Source organism: Petaurus breviceps, unplaced genomic scaffold, assembly GCF_028583685.1.
Source record: "Petaurus breviceps papuanus isolate PSGF00001 unplaced genomic scaffold, PetGlider_PUasm1.0 188, whole genome shotgun sequence".
NCBI classification, from domain to species: domain Eukaryota; kingdom Metazoa; phylum Chordata; class Mammalia; order Diprotodontia; family Petauridae; genus Petaurus; species Petaurus breviceps.
In genome coordinates, this window is record NW_027185804.1 from 20,602,930 (window position 1) to 20,626,170 (window position 23,241).

Below are 23,241 nucleotides of genomic sequence, written 5' to 3' on the forward strand. Positions count from 1 at the left end.
CATCATCATCATCATCATCATCATCATCATCATCATCATCATCATCATCATCACCATCATCACCATCACCACCACCAGCACCATCATTATCACCACCACCACCACCATCATCATCATCATCATCACCATCATCATCACCATCACCACCACCAGCACCATCATCATCACCACCACCACCATCATCATCATCATCAATCTCCTTTCTTATTTTGGGAAACAGGTCCCATCTTTGCTCTTTCTGCTTTAGTGCAAAGTTCATTCTCCTTGGCAGAGAAAACCAGCAAAATAAAAGTTAAGCAGATTTGCCTTCTTCCCACCATCAGTTATCATCTTCCCATCTACCCTGAATGCCAGTCCTATCCTTTCTTTCAGTCTTCTCTTTTCCCAAATAGAATTATAGTTTAGTATAACTGTTTCATTTTAGTTGATTCCTCTGCGTTATTACATGGATTATGTTTATTTTCAAAGAAGAATATGGCTATCAGCAGGGCCTGGAAAATAATAGGCATTTACTAAATGTTTACTGGATTGGATTAAAGGAACAAAAAAAAGCCTGGCCTCTAGTTGATAAGAGAGTTTTTGTTATAATAACATAATCTTTTCTAAATAAGAATATAGAAAAACATTCCAATCTCTTCTATATTAGGAGAAACTTTTAGTATAAAATGATATTAAAACCTATGTGTTTTAATATCACCATGAAATACAAAAATAAATCCATTCTTCTAAAGTTATATAGCACTACACCAAAATAACCCTGAGTAAGAAGGCAAAAGAACTGCAGCGCTGGCACTGTTGAACAAAGTCAAGTTTTCTGGCGTCACAATCATAGGATTTAGAGTTGGAAGGATCTTGGCTTTCATTTAACTCAATCCCTTCAACGTGACCGAGGGAGGTTAAGTGACTTGGTCACATGGTTTTAGAGTCAATATTAGAACTCAGGTCCATTGACCCAAACAGAGTATTCTCTTCACTAGGTTAAACTGCCTCAGAATCCTTAGCTAAAATGTACTTGACATAGGACCAATTCCAGGATAGAGTATTTTATGTTAATCTGAACATTTAGGTTCAACTGAGACAAAAGTTTTCATTGAGAGCAGTCCATTTCCTTCACTGAGTTATGGGCACTGAACTTCAAAGATCAGTGAAACATCATTTGTTTTTACTAAAAGAAGAAGAGGAAAGAAAAAAAACTAACCCAAAGTGGTCAGAATTGTTCATGGGAGCCAGGGAGATTCAGCAGTCACAGCCTCTTCCAATGATCTCATACTTACTTATACCCATTGGAGCTCTTGGGTACCATGAAAGTTGCTTGAGGGCAGGATTTATTTTTCCTTTTGTCTTTGTCTGTTCAGTACCAGGGCCAGTGCCTTGCATACAGCAGACACAACAGCTGCTAAAGTGAACTCAGTTGGACTGGAAATAGATGGAGATCCAGCCTCCTCTTTCTGCACTTTTTTCCTCTTCAGGGACTCTGTGGCCCAATGTTAAATATAATTCTATCCAAAGTCTCTAGAAAAACTCATGATGTTAGAGGTGAAAAGAAACTTAACACGGAAAAATGATAGCTGGGAGGGTCCTAGAAAACCCCACAGAATATCAGAGCTTAGAGGAACCTTAGAACAATAGGGAACACAGAATGCTGGAGCTGTGTGGCCTCAGAACATTAAATCAACCCCTGGGAGAGCTGAAAGGGACCTGAGTCGCCCCCTAGTCCAAACCTTTATTTTAGAGCTGTGGAAATCTAAGCCCAGAGGGAAAGAGCCTGCCTGAGGTCTCACAGGTAATTAGTGACAAAACTGGGACCAGAATGAGGATAGACTAATTTCCAATTTGGGTTCACTTCATTAAAATTCAATTAAGTTCTTAGAATGGGTAAAGCATTGGGCTAAGTAAGAAATGATAGACCTTGTTTTTCAAAGATCTTCTAACCTGTGTTGGGTATCCAATATGGACTCCAAAAGTCGAGTTAAAGTTGTGAGTTAGTCCTCATTAATCCTCCCCCTTCCACTTGAAGAACTGAAGAAAAATCAATGGAGGGTTTTTTGGCAAAGGACATGGCTGATAACTGAAGATTAAGGAGGAGAGGGAAGGGAAAAGATCCAGAGAGTGGTAGTGGCAAGCAGGGAGAGGAATAATTCTTTGGAGGAGGCCCCAAATATTAAAGAGAATTCTAGAGGTGGCTGGGGAGATGATGAACTGGCCGGCTCTGCTACAGGGATAGACAACACAGTGAGATATTGGAGAGAGAATAAAAATGCTACCTTTTCTCTCTACAGCACTGGATAGCTCATCTAAAGAATTTGGTGGGGAGAGAGGCCGAAATCCTCATGGGGGACTCCACATAATTCTGGGAGTGCTACCTCTGTGAAATGGAAAATTGATACCCCACTTTATTTTGTATTATGTATTAAGTATTGATTGAGAATTGTATCTAGTACTTATGGATTAGAGTTAGTTTTAATTTTGTAGGCTTTAACATTAGAACTTTTTAGAGTTAAACTCCCCCATTTTCATGAGCTGGGACTCAATCTTATTTTGGAAGGGAGGATGGAGAATGAGTTGATGTGGTCATAAGATGTTCTGCCTGGTCATGAGCCAAACACTGGACTGCTCTGGTCAAAGGACTGCCAACACAGGGCTCTCCCAAGGAGATATTGATTGACCTTGTATTTTTCCATTGTCACTGCTCCTGGAGATCCCTTCATGTAAGTCAGACCAAATGTAAGCCCACCCTGACCTCTGATAGAGACCAAGCACAGTCTTAGTTTAGTTTTCATCACTTGACCTTATGTGACAAACTGTACAAAAAGCTTCTGTGACTCTGGCTAAAGAGGGGCCACTGATCACTTTTATTGGTATTCCTAGCCTTGACAATAAATTGATCATGGTTGGAACTCTGGGGCTCAGTTTCTCTTCGTTGAACATTTTTATCAAAACATCCTTTCTGGTTGTTCAACCAGTAGTCTCTTTTGGTTTTATTCTTTTAAAACAATTTTCTCCCAGGTAGAGGGAATATTAGATTGGATCAATCAATCAGGCATCCAATCAACTAGCATTTATTCAATGCCTATTATGTGCCAGGCACTGTACTAAGTGCTGGGGAGACAAAGAAAGGCAAGAACAGCCCTACCTTCAAGGACCTCACAGTCCCAAAACATGCAAAGAATCATGTACAAACAAGATACATAAAGGATATATAGGAGGTAATCTCAGAAGGAATCCACAAAGATTATGGGGGACTGGAAAAGGCTTCTTGTAAGAAGGTGGGATTTTAGCTGAGACTTGAAGGGAGGAAGAAGGAGAGATTTCTGGTCAGGAAGGCTGGCTCATTGATGTCAGAGTTGTCTGGAATACTGAACAGAGGTCTTCAGTTTCCCCTTACTCCTCTAGTATTGACAGATTGAGACTCTAAAACAGGGCTTGTTAACCTGGGGTCAAAGGACAAGGGTCAATGGATAGATTTCAGGGGATCTTTTCAGGTGAACTTGGATGGGAAAAATTACATCTTTATTTCAATATAATTGGTTGCCTTTGTATTCCTGTATATCTTATTTTGTGCATTTAAAAGTATTATTCTGAAAAGGGTTCCTTAGGTTTCACTAGACTGCCAAAGAAGGTCATTACACACCCACAAAAGATTAAGAACTCCTGCTCTTAAGTGATCTGCATTTCTAGGGCTAGTTGCCAAAGGTATGATGAGAGTTGAAAGGAGTTTTCTCAACTTTCCTCAAATAACTAGGAAGCTTAAATGAGTAATCATTAAGGAAAATGCAAAAAAAAAATTGAAAAGGAAAATTTGCCCATGTAAGGGCTGGGTTTTGTTGGCTGGTTGAAGATTGCTCAGAAGTGGTGAAACAGATTTGGGCTGTGGGCTTTCTCACAAGATATCTAGCTATTCCTATGTGGGAAGAAGACTTGAAAACAGTTACAATTAAGGGAAGAAATGGAAGATGGGAGCACAGTGGGAAAGACAGCCCAGGAGATGATGCCATAAGCTTTGTGGGTACAGAAAGATAGGTATTTCCTGTAAATGTCCTGCAGCCATAATCATTCACTAAAAGTTTTCCTTCTCAAACAAGAAAATCACAGGAGAGTTTGTTACTGTGTGCACTGGGATAGGGGGATTCCTTGTTATTTACCTTGGTGTTCTATTTTAATTTAATGACTTTTGCTTGGATCAATATGCTTTCTTGTTAGATCTTTAAAGAAAAAAAAAACAGGAAGCATCAGCAAGAGCTCATAATGATGAATGCTGACCCAACATATGTCTTGAATCTAGGTGTATTGCTTTGAGGAGGGCCCAGGCTGTAAGAGATCCCTTCCATCTGTGAAATCCTATGATACTATGGTTCCATAAGCCTAACAGAGGGTGGAATGAAAGAGAAGTAAAGGAGAGATCCAGGGCAAGTGCACTCAGAAAATCTAAGGCTCACTTGGAGCCAAGAGCTGACCTGAAGGAGATACCACTTGATTGGGTCTTGATGATGAGAGGGGTGTTAACAAATAGACATCAGGAGAGAATATATTCCGGGCACAAGAAAGGACAGTGTGATGCCTAGTAAGAATGCACAGGGGCAAAAGCGAGGAAAAGCTAGGTGCCTGGTTTGTCTATTACATAGAGTTGTAGGGGAGCACCAGCAGGGAAAGCTTGGAGTCAACAGTAGTTTGGAGTCAGATTGTAGAAGGCTTAAAACACCAGGCAAAGAAGATTATAGTTTACTTTTAGGGAACAGGGAGGCAAGGAAGTTTTTTTTTTAATTGTTGAAGAAGTAAGACCTGTGTATTAGAAAGATTATTTTGATAACTATGTGGTAGGTGCTGGGAAGGGGGTAGAGACTGGAACCTGGGAGACCAGCTAGTAGATTATGCCAAAGTCAAAGCAAGGAGTAGTGAGTTACTAGACTGCTGGGGTGGCTCTTCTGCATGGGATATTTGCCATTTTTACTTAAGTGGGAATTTAAGTAAAAACTTTTCCCTTGCCCAGGACCATTTGCATTTAAAGTTTCATCTCTAACCATCTAATTAAAGGCTCTAGTTTATATGTATATTGAAGGAATTTCAGGGCACATTTAAGCAGACAGAGGAGAGGCTCTTCCGGGTGCTCAAGAAACTACACCATTAACTTGAGAGTGTTGGCCCTCCCTGATAGAAACTGTGCTAATGATGTGTATTTATCATTGAACAGAAAACAAAACCTTTCATCGAAAGCCAATAGAGATGGTCCTTTCTTTTGTAAGAGGTTGGCAGAAACCTACTAGTTGGGGATTTTGCCCCTCAAACACAAAAACGTTGTGGTGGGATCATATTACAACCCGGGTTTAACATACAAAGCAATGGGACAAAGATGTCTTAATTTTAAGGCATTCGAGTTTCTAAATGTTTTCTTTTCCAAATTATTTTATTTACCAGTTCATCTCTCTCTAGGTCTTTCAAGTGGAAGATTTCCATCTTTCTTCCAGTGAATAGCCTCAGGGCTGCAGAAGGTAAGTGCAGGGCTTCAGTACACCTGTTAAAAGACACACAGAAAATAAGGTATTTTGGTGGAGAGGAATAAGCACTGGACTGGGAGCCAGAGGACCCAGGTTCAAATTCAGTACTGTGTAACCTTTGAGGGAAAAATGACTTATGACACTGTTCAGAAAAATTATTATATTGTTTGAATCCAGCTCTATGTGACCTAAAGCCAGAATGTCACCTGACCCCAGTAATGCTAGGAAGGTTAGAGATGACTACAAAATATTTTGGGTTCTCCCAGGTCGTACATCCACTGAAAACATTCTCATTTGGGGTCCGGTCCCTTGTGTTTTGACCTCACCCAAATATTATTGAATATTTACATTTACTCATATGCATCTCACTCTCCCCTGTTTTCAAGTTGCTCTCTCTGAGAAATTGCTAGCTGTGATTTCATTCCTGTAGGGAAATCCTAGCAGGGATCATTGACCAGTATAAACTGGTAACTGTACCTGCGTGTGTGTGCATGCATGTGTATATCTAAGTCTTAGGTTAGACTAAGACACTGCAAAGTTAAGTGACCTGCCCACAGTCACACAGTTAGTCTGTGTCAGAATTAGGATTTGAATCCATAACTTCCAGACTCCAAAGCCAGTACTCTACCTCTACTGAACACATTGTTTTTCCTAATTATGATTAATAAGAACATTTATAATTAAATAAGAATAATGAAATAGCTTGCTTTTACCTAGCACCTTAAGGCTGGCCAAGCGCTTTGCATACATCATTTCATTTGATCCTCACCATAACCTTGTGAGATAGGAAATGGAGACCCAGAGAGGAGAGGTGACCTGTCCTTTTCTGTCTGGGTAACTGTATCAGCAATGCCATATTCACAATGCCTATAGAGATTACAAATATGCTGATATAATTATCCATTAGAAAATACGTCATGTTTGCCATATGAGGAAATAAACTAGAAAATTTATTAAGATACCAAAAGACTGAGTCCCAAAACCAGAAAGTGAAAGCCATCAGAGTAGTTATGACATTGGCACAGGTAGATAAAGTAGAAAGCACCCACATTTTCAAGCCTTTAAAACAGAACAGGCTACCTCAGGCAAAGGTCCTCCTCTCCCCACTCACAGCAACCACCCAGCGTCCTGGAAGAGCGCTCCCAGCAGCTCCGGCCCCTGGCAGTCCTCAGCAGGAGTCCTTAGCAGAAAGTCCTTAGCAGTTCTAACTCAAAAAGGGCTTCGCGCTGCCACTGCCTCTGCTGCTGCCGCCGTCACCACCACCGCCAGCCACCGAAGGAAGGCTAGCTTGGCTTCCGCTTCCTCTTGCTCCGCCCCTTCCTGCTACGTCAGCAAGTCCAACGGGGCATGGAAGATCTTTAAATCCCATAACCCTTACAGTAACACTGGGTCCAGGATGGAGGTTTACATTCTCTGACCTCTGTCCTCTCTTCCAAGCTACTTTTTCTCTCTGTTTGTATGTACTAGGTTCCACATTCTTCAATATCTCTCTCTCCCTGTCTCTCTCCCTGTCTCTCTCAGACGAGACACACACACACACACATCTACACTGACTTCCCAGTGGAATTTTACATATGTCCACCTTAGCTGCCCTATGATTTTTTTCAAACTGATTTGACAAAATTTATTTTCCATAAAAAACAAACCTATCATCATGCTAGTTTGTCTATGACTATGTCCAAAATTCCAAGCATGCTTGTCTAGGGTCACAAGCTAGTAAGTTTCTGGGGCAGGATTTGAAGCAGGTCTCCCTGAGTTCAGGTCCAGCAGCAGTCTTGCCCCACTCCACCAACCTAGTCACTTACTAGACCTAAATGAAATATTCCAAAACTCAACCAAAAATAAAACTATAGAAAGCAGATAGGGTCATCATCAGTTAGGATCGCCAAGATGAAAATCATTCAGATCTATACAACTCTAGCTCTGAACAACAGAAGTATTAAAAAAAATTGACAATGAGCTCCTTGAGAGCAATGACTGCCTTTTTCCTTTTCTTTATTTAATCCCAAATGATTAGCATGATGGCTGGCACACAGTAGGCACTTAAATTTTTAATGACTAACAAACTCATATAATTGTGGGACATGAGGCACAAAATATGTTAATAACACAAAATGTCACAATAGGGACATATTCAATGGGAAAAAATAAACTATCTTACCAGATGTTGGGAAAACATTAAACACACACATGCACACAATCACTTGTTTTAGATCAGGAAAAGACAGTTGCACTTGGTGTCATAAATGTTTATACATTTGTCTCTCCTGAAAGTGCTGAAATTCCACTGGGTTTGTTTCTATTTCACCGTTCTCACTGGCGAGACTTTCCACATTGTGCTTCCTTTCAGGGTCAACATTTTTTGAAATAAATGAACCAAGATCTTACTGATGGATCTCTTTAGAGTGTCAACTTTTTTTCTTCTTGTTTAAATATTTGAAACCTGCAAAGTCTTCACATACCAAGACTTGCTCTCAAATAATCTGCTCCTTTAAAAGAAACAAAAAAAAAACAAAACTAGATGCTTAGACCCCCTCTTTATAAAGTCTCAAATTGTAACTGTGTTGATGTTGAATTTGTAAAATTACACTGAGGGATCCATAATTTTAAAAATGACATGTGGGTATTCTATTCTGAAAGATGGGGAGCCTTAGTCAATGTGAGTTTGTCAGCCATGGCCACATATAAAATGTCATGGTCACAGCCATCTCAGATGGGGCTTTCTTTGGTATCTTGCTTGATTCATAAAAGTACACACACATACCCCCACACACGCACACACACACACACACACACACACACATGCACACACCTACCTATGCATAAGCAATGAGAAAATTCCCAAATAAAGGGATGAGTAGAATGATGAATACAGATTCCTGACCCAAGAGTCCACAAAGCTGGGCTACAGAGTCCCACCAAACACCTGGGAGCTGTCCTCGAGGCTATCTCCAGGCCAGGCTCACAGGTGTTCTGTGCACTATGGTGCCCATGGTGCTTTAAAGTTTGGAAAACACTTCAAAAGTATTATCTCACAGCAACCCTGGGAGGGAGATGCTCTCATTATCCCTATTTTATAGATGAGGAAACTGAGGCAGTTGGAGATCAAGTGATTTGTCCAGGATCACATAATAGCTAGTCTGAGGCTGGATTCCAGTTCAGATCTTCCTGACTCCATACTCTATCTTCTATAATTAAACAGTAGTTGCTGTTAAAGGTATAATGTATTTCAAATCACTAAACAATGGAAATCTAGGCATAATAGAAGCAGTAAATTCCACTAGTCTGAATATTTGTTTATCTAGAATAGACCCTTCCCTGACTAAGCTACAGTCTGGTGATAGAGGTTGGAACATTTGCCAGAACTAGCAAACCTATAAAATGCAATGCTGACAACCTCCCTCAATATATGCAGGTTAACCCTTTTTTTTAAAAAAAATTCTGAAATAAAACCTAAAATAGAATTTTAGTGAGGAGTATAAAGGCAGAGAATCCAAGGGCTGCTTGTTAACTTTCTACATTAAAAAAAAGATATGGATTATTTTAAGGGCACTCTGCTTACATTTTTTTATCTAGCAGAATGAACTAATTATGAAATGTATGCGTCAAAGATTTCAATTTCAGGCTTGACTTTACTTTGAAGATTAATTTTTTATTTTATCATCTTTACAGGCAGCTCAGTGGACAGCCTAGCTGAATGTTACTCATTGTTCACTGATGTATGAAGTGTATTTAATCAATGTGAAGAAAGTGATATTAAACTATTATCAGCTGCCTCAAATGTTCTAAAAATCGCCAAAGAAAGGTCAAGAGGTAACATCTCTGCTAATAATATAAGAAACAATGTATTTAACTTATTCTTTACATCACAGATTTTCAATGATCTTGGAATCGTTTTGTCAAAGTAATGAAAATATTGGAGGTGATTTCTCCCAATCTTATTTTTAATATGTGTTTTCCCCTTCTTCCTGTAGGTTCTGTTTTACACACATAAGAAGAGCTGTATATTTGCCAATTTATATCCCATGGACTCTGGTGTTCCAAAAATCAGAGTTCTATAGAGAAATGTTAACTATAGCAATACTTCCTCCCTAAAATATCTGATATGAAGTCATGTACTTATTTCAATATTTCAAAAGATGCAAGATTTTATTAGTGCCTATGCATGACTTCCAGCAAAACTGATCATGGCCCTCTACATTTTAATGAGCTGCTGTGACAAAAAAAAAATTCATTGATTAATTAAAATGCTATCACTCGGGGACCATCTTTCTGGTAATAAGCCTCTCTGAACTTTGGCTCATTCTTAAACAATAGATACACACTATTCATTGCTAGGTCCATGCTCAAAGCTTTTCACATTAGAAGGACTCAATAGTGTTTGCATTTTGCTGGAACATCCTTCAAGGATGTAAGGTTACAGTAAAGTGTCCCACAGCCATCAGATTGGAAAAGTTTACAAAAAGGAAAATAACAAATGTTAGAGAAGTTTGGTACACTGATACACTGTTGGTGGAGCTGTGGATTAGTCCAACCACCCTAGAAAACAGTTTGAAGCTAGGGTCCTGAAGTTACTAAACTATGCATGCCTTTGGACAAGTGATGGACTCTTCTACTGGGGCTATACCCAGAAAAAGATGAAAGAAAGAAGAAAAAGATTCATATGTACAAAAATATCAGCTCTTTCTGTTGTGATAAAAAAAAATTGGAAACTGAAGGGGTGTCTGTCAATTGAGCAATGTTGGAACAAATAATGGCATATGAATGTAATGAAATATTATTGTGCTCTAAGAAATGAAGAAGGGGGTGGTTTCAGAGCAACCTGGGAAGACTTATGTGGGCTGATACAGAGTTAAGTGATCAGAACCAGTAGAACAATAAATACCATAACATCATCATTGTAAAAATAAACCATTTTTAAGGTCTTAAGAATTCTTACCAACCATTGTTACATAGGTTGAATGATGAAGAAAGCTACCCATCTCTTGGCTAATATGCAGGATGAAACATATATATTGGGTGTGACCAATATGGAAATTTGTTTTTATGCTCTTTTGTTACAAGGGTTCTTTGTTTCTTCTTTTTCATCTTTTTTTTTTCTTTTTGGTAAGGAAGGGAAAGAAGAGAGGAAAAATACTCCATAATTGAAAAAAATTAAAATAATGTAGTTACCTCCATTTTATGATAAAGTAGTCAAGTAAGGCTTTAGTGGGGGATACAAATTTGTGTATGTTGTGTATGTACATACACAAATAAAAAATTTTGAACCTGGGGATATGACCTTATTTTTTTAGTTTGATAATTAAATTTTAATATAATTGGTTTGCTTTGTAACCCGTGAAGCAGTTAGACAGCACAGTCAATGGGGTCAGTAGTGACCTGAATTAAAATTCTACCTCAGATATTTACTAGCTGTGTGACCTTGGACAAATTATTTAACCTCTTTCAGTCCCAGTTTTTTTTATGTGTCAAATGGGTCTGGTAATAGAACTTAGCTGACTGGGATTGTTGTGAGAATCAAATGAAATACATGTAAAGTGATTTGCACATTTGAAAATGCTATGTAAATTCTAGCTATTATCATCAAACTATATATTTTGTTTTATGCATTGATGAACCTGATGTTCTGAGAAGGAGGCCCATAGGCTCCACCAGATTGCCAAAGTGATCCACAACATAAAAATAGTTAAGAAGCTCTGCTATATCTGGTCATATTTTAGTATTCAAATAATTTTAATTGTCTTTGTTGTTCAGTCATTTTTCAGTCATGTCTGACCCTTTGTGACCCCATTTGGAGTTTTCTTGGCAGAGATACTGGGTTTGCCCTTTCCTTCTCCAGCTCATTTTACAGATGAGGAAACTGAGGCAAACAGGATTTAAAGTGACTTGCCCAGGGTCACACAGCTAGTGTCTCAAGCCAGATTTGAACTCAATAAGATGAGTGTTCCTGACTCTAGGTCTAGTGCTCTATGCACTATGGTACTACCTAGCTGCACGAAAGTGACTCCATCTATCTGATTGTACTGGAGACATGTCCTTCCCCAGACCACCCCATGCAAAAGGATTTATGGATTCTGTCATCATATAGTAATCAGTGACAAACAGCATGGATGGAATGTTGGTCTTGGACTCAGAAAGACATGGATTCAAATCTTTGATACTTATTCTCCTTGTGACCACGTGGGAGCTGTATAACTTCACCAAACCTCTGTTTCCTCATCTGCAAGATGAGAAGAATATTATCTGTAATGCCTATGCCAGAGAGTTGTTGTGGTACACTGGTAAGTCACAGAATTTCAGAGATGGATGTTATCTCTTCAGACTTTTAGATCAATCCATAGCTGAATGAATCCCCATGACCACATTCCTCTATAACAAGTGTTTATACAGCTTTCCCTTGAAGACTTCTGATGGGGCAGACTCGACAACCCATTCCCACTTTGCGGTAGCTCTAATTATTAGAATTTTTTTCTTTATACCAAGCAAACTCTGCTAATGACTCTTACAAAAAGATTCAACAAAGTTCATTGGCTCTGCCTTCTGGCAGAACAAGTCTGATCTCTTTTCTATGTGATAGCCCTTCAAATACTTAAATATATCAACATCTCCCCATCACTAAAGCTTCCCTTCTCCCAGCTAAAGACCCTCAGCTTAGTTAAATGATCTTGAAACAGCATGAATTTGAAATCTAGAAATTTTAAATTTATTTGAACAATTGGAAGGAGCTGCATGATGATGTAGTGCTAACATTATAACAGGAGGAGAAGAAACAAGTGTCCATTCCGAACCTTAAAGTACTCAAATGGTATTGAGGAAGTTAAATAAAAACAGAGGACATGGGAGTTCATCTATTTTATTCTGAGGTTTTGGAGGGGGAGGATAAAAGCAATACATTAGTGTAGAAAGGAGGGGATGTCAGTATTTCTCATAATTGGAATGTGTGAGAAGAAAAGTATAAAACCATCAAAGAAGAGCATGGAAAAATGGGATCAGATGTGCCTCTCACTTTTATTTGAGACATGTCAGAGAGGACTGAACACACACACATGCACATGCATGTGCACGTGTGAACACAGTTTGGTGTTGAAACATATCAAATTTAATACAGGAAAAAGTTGGGGGTGGGGAATGAGGAATAAGAAGACATTAATACCAGGAAAGGAACAGCCACAAGGAAAACAAATCTTCCTGAAAGGAAGATGAAAAGGGTATAAAAGACAACAAAGAATTAGAGTTGCAGAAGGTACCCATCAATTAAAGAATGACCAATTTGCGGTATATAAATTTAATGGAATATTACTTTGCTGTAAGAAATGATGAAAAAAGAGGATTTCAGAGAATTCTGAGTAGTATAAAACTTATACAAAGTTACATGAGAAGAGTCAGGAGAACAATTACGAAGACAATCACGTTGTAAATAAAAAATAGGTTTGAAATACATAAAGACCCTAAACCACTTCAATGAACAACCATTTCTTCAGGGGGCCTATGATGTAGTGCATTACTCAGAAAGGACTGAAGGGACAGAAAGCTATATGTGTTTGGACTTTACTACTGTGAGAATTCATTCTGCTTAACTATGTTTATTCATTACAAGGGATTTTTTTTTTCTTCCTCAGTTTTTGAATTGGGGAATGATGATAGGAAGGGTTAGCAATATCTATGCCAATTTTGTTTTTGAAAGAAGGCCCCTGGATAAGAGAATGATGCATAGATGAATATGACAGTTAAAAAGTAAAGTTTGGAATTTATTATATTCTTTTCCTTCAAAGAAAAGCAAATAGTAAGAAACGGAAATTCATAGTTTCATTTGCAGTCTTCTTCTGTATATGTAGAAATGCCCTTTTTTGGTGTTTAAAATTAGAGTAAAAATGAAATTAAAAAATCAAACCTGACAGGTGACAAAATGTTATTGGGGCTGTTTGTAGGAACCAAGATTTACACCAAAGGTACCTACTTGGTTGACCAAAAGTTAGCCTATACAAGTCTTTCACAACCAGTTTAGAGCAATTAGAATTTGAAGACTTTTAGGGGAAGGGGATGTCTTCAAGAATCTTAAAGGATGTCACTTGTAAGAAGGTGTCTGCCTCCCATCCCATCCACAGATGGCCCAAGTAAGGAAAGTGCAGAGAGGCAAATTTCAGATTAATGTAAGGACAAACTTCTTAACAGAATTTGTCAAAAATAGAACGGCCTGCTTTGAGTCATATCTTTGCCCCTCACCTGAAATCAAGAGAAAGCTAGGCAGCTACAAATTGGTGATGGTGGAAAAGGGATTCTCAGCCACACACTAGACAGCATGGCCTCTGAGTGCTCTTTCAACACTGAGACTCAGTGATGCAGAGATGATATGATCTTTATGAAGATTTTTTATGTTGTATAATATTTTTATATAATGTAATAAAAAGCTAAACATCAGAAAGGGAAATTAGGGTACAGAGTAGATAGAGCACTGATTTTGGAATCAGAAAGACTCATCTTCTGAGTTCAAACCCAACCTCAGACGCTTAATAGTTGTGTGAGCTTGGGCAAGTCACTTCACTTTCCCTCAGTTTCCTCATGTATAAAATGAGCTGGAGAAGGAAATGACAAACCATGCCAGTACCTTTACCAAGAAATGGGGTCACAGGCAGTAGGACACAACTGAAACAACCAAACATTAGACATGGGGAAAGTCCAAACTAGTTGGTTGCCTTTCTAATGCTCAATTTTAAGATTAGCTTAAATAAAGGGAGATGTTGGGTCATGTTTTTGTCTCACTTTGTATAGTCACCACTTAGCACACAAATGTGCTTAATTAATATCTGTTGAGTGACTGAAATGTCCATGCTACAAACATCACTACTGTGCAGAAATTAGCCCTTCACATAAGTTGATCTGTTTTCCATCAAGACATCCAGGCTTAACTTAAATTTTTTTATTGGTTGATTACCTTTTGAGGACCCTGGAATTACCTCTACAGCTCTGAAAGAGACATGCACATGCCCTTCAATTTCTAGCCTGGTTCTAACCAAGCAGAAATTGGTTTCAGAAAAATCACTGTCTAGATACAATGCAGTCTTCTTCCCTCAAACCTTAGCCTAATTCAAATACTAAGGTAAATTCTGATGTTTCTCAAGAATTTATAAAACTACAAAGACCTATAAAGATAATAGGACTTTTGAACTAGTGGCTGGAGCCTTAAAAATCAGTTAATCTAACCTCATTCTACAGAGGAAGAAATAAAGCCACAAAAATTAGATGACTTGCCCAAAGTCATACAGAGAGCAAGGATTCAAACCGAGATTCTCTTATTTTGATTTTATGGTAATTTCATACAAGGAGGTAATTTATTATTTTAATTGTGAAAGGAAAACATTTCTTTTCAGTACATTAAGAAAAGTAATTAGAAGAGAGTCTTGACCATAACATACCTACAGTATATTAACATATGCAATTAATTTTTCCTATAAATCTAACTTATTTTGCTTATAAGTGGTGAATAATGCATATCATGGAAGAAAAATTTTCACATTAAATTTAAATATCCTCCATTAAGTTATTATTGTAAATGAAAAGCACTTAGCATAGTGCCTAGCATACAGTAGGTACTTAAGGAATGTATTTTCCCTTCCCCATCACTAAATTCCTCTAGGGAGTCAAGTGATAGAGTAAAAAGAGCATGAACTTACAGTTGACTCCCAACTCCCCTTCTTACTAGTTCCGCAACTTTGGAGATGCCATTTTTTCCTCTCTAAACAATCTTAGTTTCCTCACTTGTAAAATGCAGATTGGGGTCACAACATCCCTATGATATGTGTAACATGGGCAAAGAAAGTACTTGTCCATTATCTACTACAGAAATGTGTGATGTGATCTTGTGATGAATGAAATCACCTCATTGAGCTCTCCGTTGGTTAAGGACTGGTCACATATATGTAAGCTTATTCCACAGGGGATCTTCAACTCTGGAATGTTCCCACTGGCTTGGTTTGTTGGTCCCTCCATGATTTATGGCCCACCTTAAAAAGAAGACAAAATACAGATGAATAATCTCATCAACAAGGATGAAATAACTGAAACAGACCTTTGGTTACATAATTATTAAAAGCATTACTATTTTAACATTTTATTGATATCGTCTGTTTTTATATCACCTTACCTCTTAAGATGTCTATAAAGCAAGTCATCTTTTACAATAAAGAATAAAAAGTATGGAGGTGAGTAAGCAGTTCAGCAAAATTAATACATCAATAAATTTCTATAATAAATGCCATTTTCCACATCTATAATCTCCTAAATCTGAAAAATAAGGAGGGAAGGAACACTACTCTAAAAAAAAAGTATTATTGATAACCTTAATCATTCCCCAATAAATTCCCCCATAATTGAACCCTCCCTTGTAATAAAGATCAATAGTTAGACAAAAGTAAGCAACAAAACTAACTAGCAAATGCCACTAATAGGGAATACCATACTCTATCATAATCTTCTCTCCACTGAAAATCAAGTCAACAGTCTTTATTAAGCACCTACTGTCTGCCAGACACTGGGTTAAAGGCTGGGAATACAAAGAGAGGAAAAAGACAATCCTGGACCTCAAGGAGCTTACAGTCTAATGGGGAAAAGTATGTTTCATCATTTATTCTTCTGAATCTTGATTAATCATTACAATCAATCAGTTTGTTCAAATTTTTGTGCTGTCTTTGTTTACATGATTGTAAATATTTTAACTATATAGTTTTATTTGCTTTGCTCTTTTGACTGTATCAGTTCATAGAAATCTTTGATTTCTCTGAATTCTTTATATATATATATATGTAAATTGTTAATAGCACAATAGTATTCTATTATAAAATATAATAATCATAAATTATCAGATGATAATTTGGTCCACCATTCCCCAACCAATGAGTACCCACTTTATCCCCAGGTTTTTCTTACCTAAAAAAGCATTGCTATGAATATTTTGGCATAAATAGGACCTTTCTGTATTTGATCTACTTGGGAGCATATGCTAAGCTGTAGAATTATTGGGTAAAAGAAAATAAATAATTTTATCACAAAATTCCAAATAATTTTCCAGATTAGCTAGAACCAATCCACAATGTATTTATTAAGGTGCTAATATTCCTATAGTTGCTCCACCATATAACTATGCCCATTTTAATGATTTTTGCCACTTTGATGAATATGAAGCAAAATTCATAGCTCTTTTAATTTGCATTTTTATCATTAGAAATAATGATTAGCAGTAGCAACTATAACTAGTAAATATTAGCAAAATTTTTTTATTACACAAAATTAAAAAGACTTGGCAAAAATAAAATCAATACAGTTAAAATGAGAATAGAAACTGAGTGGGGAAACCTATCTAATAAATCTGAAAAGTTCTAGTATCTAAGATTTGTAGGGTCTTGACACAAATATATCAACCCAAGAGTCATTCTCTAATGGCCAAAAGTTATATGAATAATTTTCAAAGAAAGAATTGTAAGCAATCAAAAACATATGAAAGACTATCCAAGGAAAAAATGAATTCTAAGATATAGTCACTGAAGGAAAGGCATTTTCAAGGATTATGACCCTTCACAGACAAAAAGGAAGAAAAAGTTGATGCTTTAGGAACCCCTTAGAGCACAGCACAGAACCACACCTAAAGGGAATTTAATTCAGGACATTACAAAGCTGGGGAGGAAGGGCAGAGAAAGATATTTTACACTGTAGGAATTGTGAGTTATCTCTGATGCCATATATAATTTCTACATGTGTACACTTACCACTGTACTCCAAGTTTAGTTTATTCTTCCTATGCTATTTGCCTTTGTGGCAGAGTACACTCCAAATCTGAGGAGGAAAGTCTTATACCAACTTTTCTTAACATATAATCTCTGTAAGTCCTTTTGTTTCCCCTAAAGGCAAATTGTCTGGCTAGTTAATTGTTAATGGAGAGCATACTCATGGTGGCTCTGGAACAACAATGCTAGAAGTCTGGCCTCTCTGGGAATCCCAAGCAATAAATGTGAATTCAGGTCAGGGGTTGTAGCTCAGAAGGGATACCACAGGAGTAAACCCCTAAAGGTAGAGAAAAAGCTAACAAATCACAGTATGTGGAGGGGGGAGGTATCAGGGCTAGCCTGTGGGAATAGAGTTACATCAAAGTAGTTTAAGTAAAATTAAACGAAGAGGCAAAAATATTGATTTAAAAGAGAAAGGAGCCTTTAAAAAAAGGAAAAAATCAATATTAGAGACATAAATAGAGAAAGATACAAACCTAACTCATAACTAAATTTGAGTTAACTAAACAATTCACTAAAATAAAAGTTAGTGGAAGAATGGATAAGAAAACAAAGCCCCACAATTTGTTTTTTACAAGAGTCTTTCAAAAGGCAAAAAACAATAAAATGATAGCCTGGAACAGGATTCACTACACATCAAGTAAATCAGAAAAAGCAGGAGTTGTAATCAGGCTGTTACATAATGAAAAAATAAAAATCAGAATGCCAACAGAAATAAACAAGAAAGCACCTCTATCCTTAAGGGATCCTTAATATAATAATTAAAAATGAACTAATATCAATAGCAAATGTATAAGTCAACAAATGTTATATAGCATATAATTCATAATGGAAAATTTAACTGAATTGCAAAAATACATTGAGCAACAACATAATATTAGGAACCTTTAATGGTCTTTTTTACAAAGCTAGAAAAATCTAAAAGAGATTTAAAAAAAAGAGAAAATATAGAATTAAACAAACTTGGACAATTTAAAGCTAAAAGATGATAATATCTTCTGAATGGAACCACTAAAGAATGTGTGTGTATGAATATATGAGTATATGTATATATATATGTATATACAAGTATACATATTTGTATACACATACACAGACATATATTCAACATGTTACGGAATTTTTTTTTACAAAAGGCACATATCAAGTATGAAGGCACAAAAAAATTGTAAATAAATGTAAAAAGCAGAAATATCAAATATGTCCTTTACAGAAAATAAGTTAAAAAATAATAACCAATTCAGGAAACATAAGGAAAAGACAGACCTATAACAAATGAAGATTCAATAATGAAATACTAAAAAAACAAGCGAGTCAAAGAACAAATCATAGAAACAATAATTATGCGAAAGACAATGATGAGACAATAATATGTCACAATTTCTATGATGCAACTATGCCACTCCTCAGAGGAAAAGTTATATTCCTAAAATCATAAAGCAAAAAAATATATATATAAAAAGGATGAATTAACTGAATATAGGATTTAAAAATTAGAAAACCAACAAAAAAGCAAAAATAGGAAACATTAAAAGTTTAAGGATATGAATTCAAAATCAAAAAGACTGTAGAACTGACAAGCAAAACTAAAAGCTAGTTGTTTGAAAAGATGACTAAAACTGACAAATCTTTAGCCAACCCAATGAAAAAGAAGAGAGTGGAGAATTAAATTAATAAAATAAAATTATAATAAGCCCAGAGGACAATATGTAGTTGTATAAAAAAATCCAGAATTCAAAATACAATATCTACAAAAAATTAGATATTCTGATTTATAGATTACCAATAAAGATCTTAAATATTCCAAACTCAAAAAAAAAAAAAAAAAAAATTACCCAAATTTAAAAAAAAAAAAAAAATTACCAAGGGGTAAAGGATGAGGAGTGATTCTGGTCAAGATGAATCAACAGGACAATTTTATTAAGCTTTGAAAGAAAAATTAATGCTTGTGTTGCACATGTTCTCAAAATTTGGGGGAACACATTCTACTAAAGTCCTTTTATAAGACAGTCTTAATAGCTAAAACAGGAAAGATAAAGCAAAGAGGAATATAGACCAATATTAGTCATAATTACTGATTAAGACTTTTAAAATGAAATGTTGGCAAAAAAGATAATAAAAATTTATCTGAAAGATAAATTGATGATCAAGTTGGATTTGTGCCTGGGATGTATGGATAGGTCAACATCTGAAGTTAATTAATATAATTAACCATATTAAAGTAAGAAACATCCCAGACCCCGATTCTCTCAATAAATGCAAAATACAACACTTTAAAAAAAACATACAAAATACAGACATACAGCAGGGATTCTTAAAGTTCTTTCTTTTTTTTTTTATATCATGGACCACCTTTGGCAGTCTGGTGAAGCTTCTCAAAGTAATAAACTGTTTCTCAAAGTAATATTTTAAAATACATATAATAAAAGATATAGGATTATAAAGGAAACCAATTTTATGTAAATACAGTTATCTAAATGTGTTTTTAAAAGTTTATAGAGCCCCAAATAAAAAACTCCTGATATAGACAGGTTATCTTTTAAATATGATATTATCTAGAAACAAAATCTATCATTATTTTCAATGGGGAAACATAACAAGCTTTAATCTTGTGTTTATAGGGAAAGGACATCCTTTTCCCTACTTTTATTTCACAAACTCTAGCAATGCTAGAAATAGCAACAGAACAGGAGAAAAGACGTGAAAGGTATAAGTCATAACAAAGAGGAGACAAAACTATCCCTGTTTGCTGATGACATAATGGTTTACTGAGAAAATCCTAGGGAATCAGTGAGGAAATTAATTAAGCAAATTCAGTAAAGTTGCAGGTTATGAATGAAATCCTCAAAATAACAGCAATCCAGAAGATAATAACAAGAAGGGAAGTTACATTCAAAACAATTACAAAGTGCATAAAATATGAGAGCCATCTACCAAAAACACTTTAAAAACTTCTATAGATAACAATTACAGACTACTCCTTAAAGAAATAAAGAACAATTTAAACGGCTGGAGTAGTATTTAGTGCTCATAGCTGGGTTGTGTCAATATAACAATAGTAAACATGATGCTACCAAAATTAATTTAGCATTATGTTAATTGAAGTATTTTAAAGAGATAATAATGAATAACAACATTCATTTGGAGGAAATAAAAAGGTCTAGAATATCAAAGGAAATAAAGAAAAAATGTAGGAACAATGGAGGATTAGCACTTCTAGCCTCATATTATTTTATAATGCAATAATAGCTAGAAAATAAACACTTATTAACCATGTTATAGGCACTATGTTAAGAGTTAGAAATACAAAGAAAGGTGAAAGACATTCCCTGCCTTCAAGGAACTCACAGTCTAATGGAGGAGACAGTCTGAAAATAACTCATGTAAAAACAAGATATGGAGAGGTTAAATAGAAAATAATCAATTAACAAGGGGATCAGGAAAGGCTTTACATAGAACTTAGACTTTTAGGTAGGTATGACTTGAAGAAAGCTAGGAGGCAGAGATTAAGAAGGAGAGCATTCCTGGAATGGAGAAAAGCCAATGAAAATGCCCACAGTCTGGAAAAAGAGTACTTTTTGTAAGGAACAGTAAAGAGACCTGTATCAATATGTTCTAGAGCTTGGGTGAAGGAGTAACATGTAAGAAGACTGGAAAGGTAGGTGGGGACAAGGTTGTGAAAGACTTTGAATGACAGAGGTTTTGATATTTGATCCTGAAGGTTATGGGGAGTTACTGGAGTTTGTTAATAATGGAAGTAACATAGATCAAAATTATTTGGTTAAAAAATAGAAAAGTAGATTAGTTGAACAGACTAGACAGAGGAAAATCAGAATAAATGAATTCAATAAACCCTCTAAAATATTTTTTAAATATTGCAAAAACCTAAAAATATTAATTACCCTGAAAAGAACTCAATTGCTGGGAAAACTAGAAAGCTGTCAAGCAGAAAATAGGCTTAGACTAACATTTGGCGCCAGCTAGGTGGGTCAGTAATATGAATAACATGAATCTAAAAGAAGAAGCAGTCACTGAGTGATGGAGGTAGGGGGAGAACCTGGAAGCAACAATGGGGAACAGGAATATTCTCAACTCCTACCTTCACCAAGAAGAATGTGTGAAGGTGTACCCAGCATTGGAAAGTGTGGCCAGGAAGCCTATGTCATCTTAGGAGAGCCAAGTTTCAGTAATAGTTAGAAGATGGAGGGAGTGGGAGAGGAAAAGACTTAGGATTAGGAGAGTGTGTTGCTTATGGACCAGGCATTCTAGAGGGCACAGTGGAAGGGCTGGGTGGTGTCTGGTTGAAATGTTGTGGTGGAAACACTGAAGGAGATGAGAATAAGGAATCAGAAGATGGGGCATGAGAGGAAGATGGAGCTTTGATGATGACCTACAGGGGTTCAGAATCACTAGAATGTGAAGAGTATGACCAGGTATGAGAATGTTCTTCCTGACTCCAAGGAAGTATCTGAGGCCCATATTTGGATTCAAATCTTCCTGACTCCAAGCCCAGGGCTCTATCCACTATCCACCTCCCACACAGAGTTATTGTAAAGACCAAATGAGATAACAGATAGAGATGGAGTATTCTGCAAACCTCAAAAAGCTATAATGCTAGCTCTTAGCTCCCTGTCCCCCAGTCTTCGCTTAGTTTCTTCCCGGAATCTTGGATAATACGCTTTTGCCTCCCTTCACCATCTGGGACCCTCTTGTGCATACCTTTTGCTTACCATCTTCCTTCTTTCAACAGAACCCCAAAGAGTCCAAAGGAATATTCTGTTCTACCTGCTCTCACCATTGAACTAAATTTTGTTCAGGCACATTCATTGTAAAGAACAATTAATTCTCAACACATTAAATAGATTGTCATAGTTGTTGATCCTCCAGTTTCAAAAAACAATTGAATTTGGATTGAGTGGTGGGTTATAGTTAATGGGACCTACACTGAGCAGAGAGTCAAGAAACCAGAGTTTTATTTGCCTCTCTGCTCTTAACTCACTTCTACTCTCTGGGCTGTATTCCCCAGCTAGGAAAAGGATAGAAAAGATAGAATGGAGATTAAAAAAAATCTTAGCTAGTTGGGGCTAGGGAGGCACTGGAGTTGTGTGTGTGTGTGTGTGTGTGTGTGTGTGTGTGTGTGTGTGTGTGTGAGAGAGAGAGAGAGAGAGAGACATGTTCTGTGCTTTAGGAAAAATCACTTTGGTGGCTGAATGAGGTGCCTTGAGAGGTAATGGGTTCCCTGTCAGAAAAGGATTTCCACCTCAGAGTTGGAAGAGCATTTATCAGAGAGACAATAGAGGGGGTGGGTTAGGTCACATGACTGCTGAGTTCCCTTCTATGTCTGGGATGCTTTGGAATATAATGTGCTCGTTGGACTCCAGCCTCAGAGAACAAATTCCTCATCCCTCACATAAAACAGACTAACAGAAGAGGGGGGTGCATGTCATGTGGGGAAAAAAATTCTTTTAAAAAGCAATGTGCTATAATAAGTTATGAATATATTTATGCATGTGTCTATAGTATATGTAAGAATAGCTTTCTTTTGTGAATGAGATATAAAAGTAATAATTTATCTAATCACTCATTCTTTATTGAATAGATAACTCCATAGCTTTCCATTTTTGTGATTCAGTATCAGATAGCATTTTTTTAATACTTTAACAGTTGACCCCTTGGTTAACCAAATATTTATCATATTCTCTGGAAGAATTAAATATTTGCCAATGATATATCTTACTAATTTAATTATGTGACATGTAATAAAGCATAACATTGCATTAATTAATGTTGAAATCATGGTTTAGGTCCCTTTTTAAAAAAAGGTTAAATGGTCATGAAAAAGGACAGGTCAAAAAGAAAGGAAGGAAGGAAAGAAGAAAGGAAGGCACAGAGGAAGGAAGGGGAGGAGGGAGGGAAGGAAGATAAAAGGAAGGAAGGAAGGAAGGAAGGAAGGAAGGAAGGAAGGAAGGAAG

General features: G+C 36.5%; 1 protein-coding gene across 1 annotated transcript in view; it reads right to left on the minus strand.

Annotated features, from left to right (window-relative positions):
• The window catches only part of DCDC1 (doublecortin domain containing 1), a 420,660-nt gene that overhangs the window by 61,296 nt on the left and 336,123 nt on the right, over positions 1 to 23,241 (minus strand). The window contains 3 exon segments of the mRNA XM_069091090.1: positions 127 to 241; positions 5,410 to 5,509; positions 15,404 to 15,493. Coding sequence (XP_068947191.1) covers positions 127 to 241; positions 5,410 to 5,509; positions 15,404 to 15,493 — 305 coding nt within the window.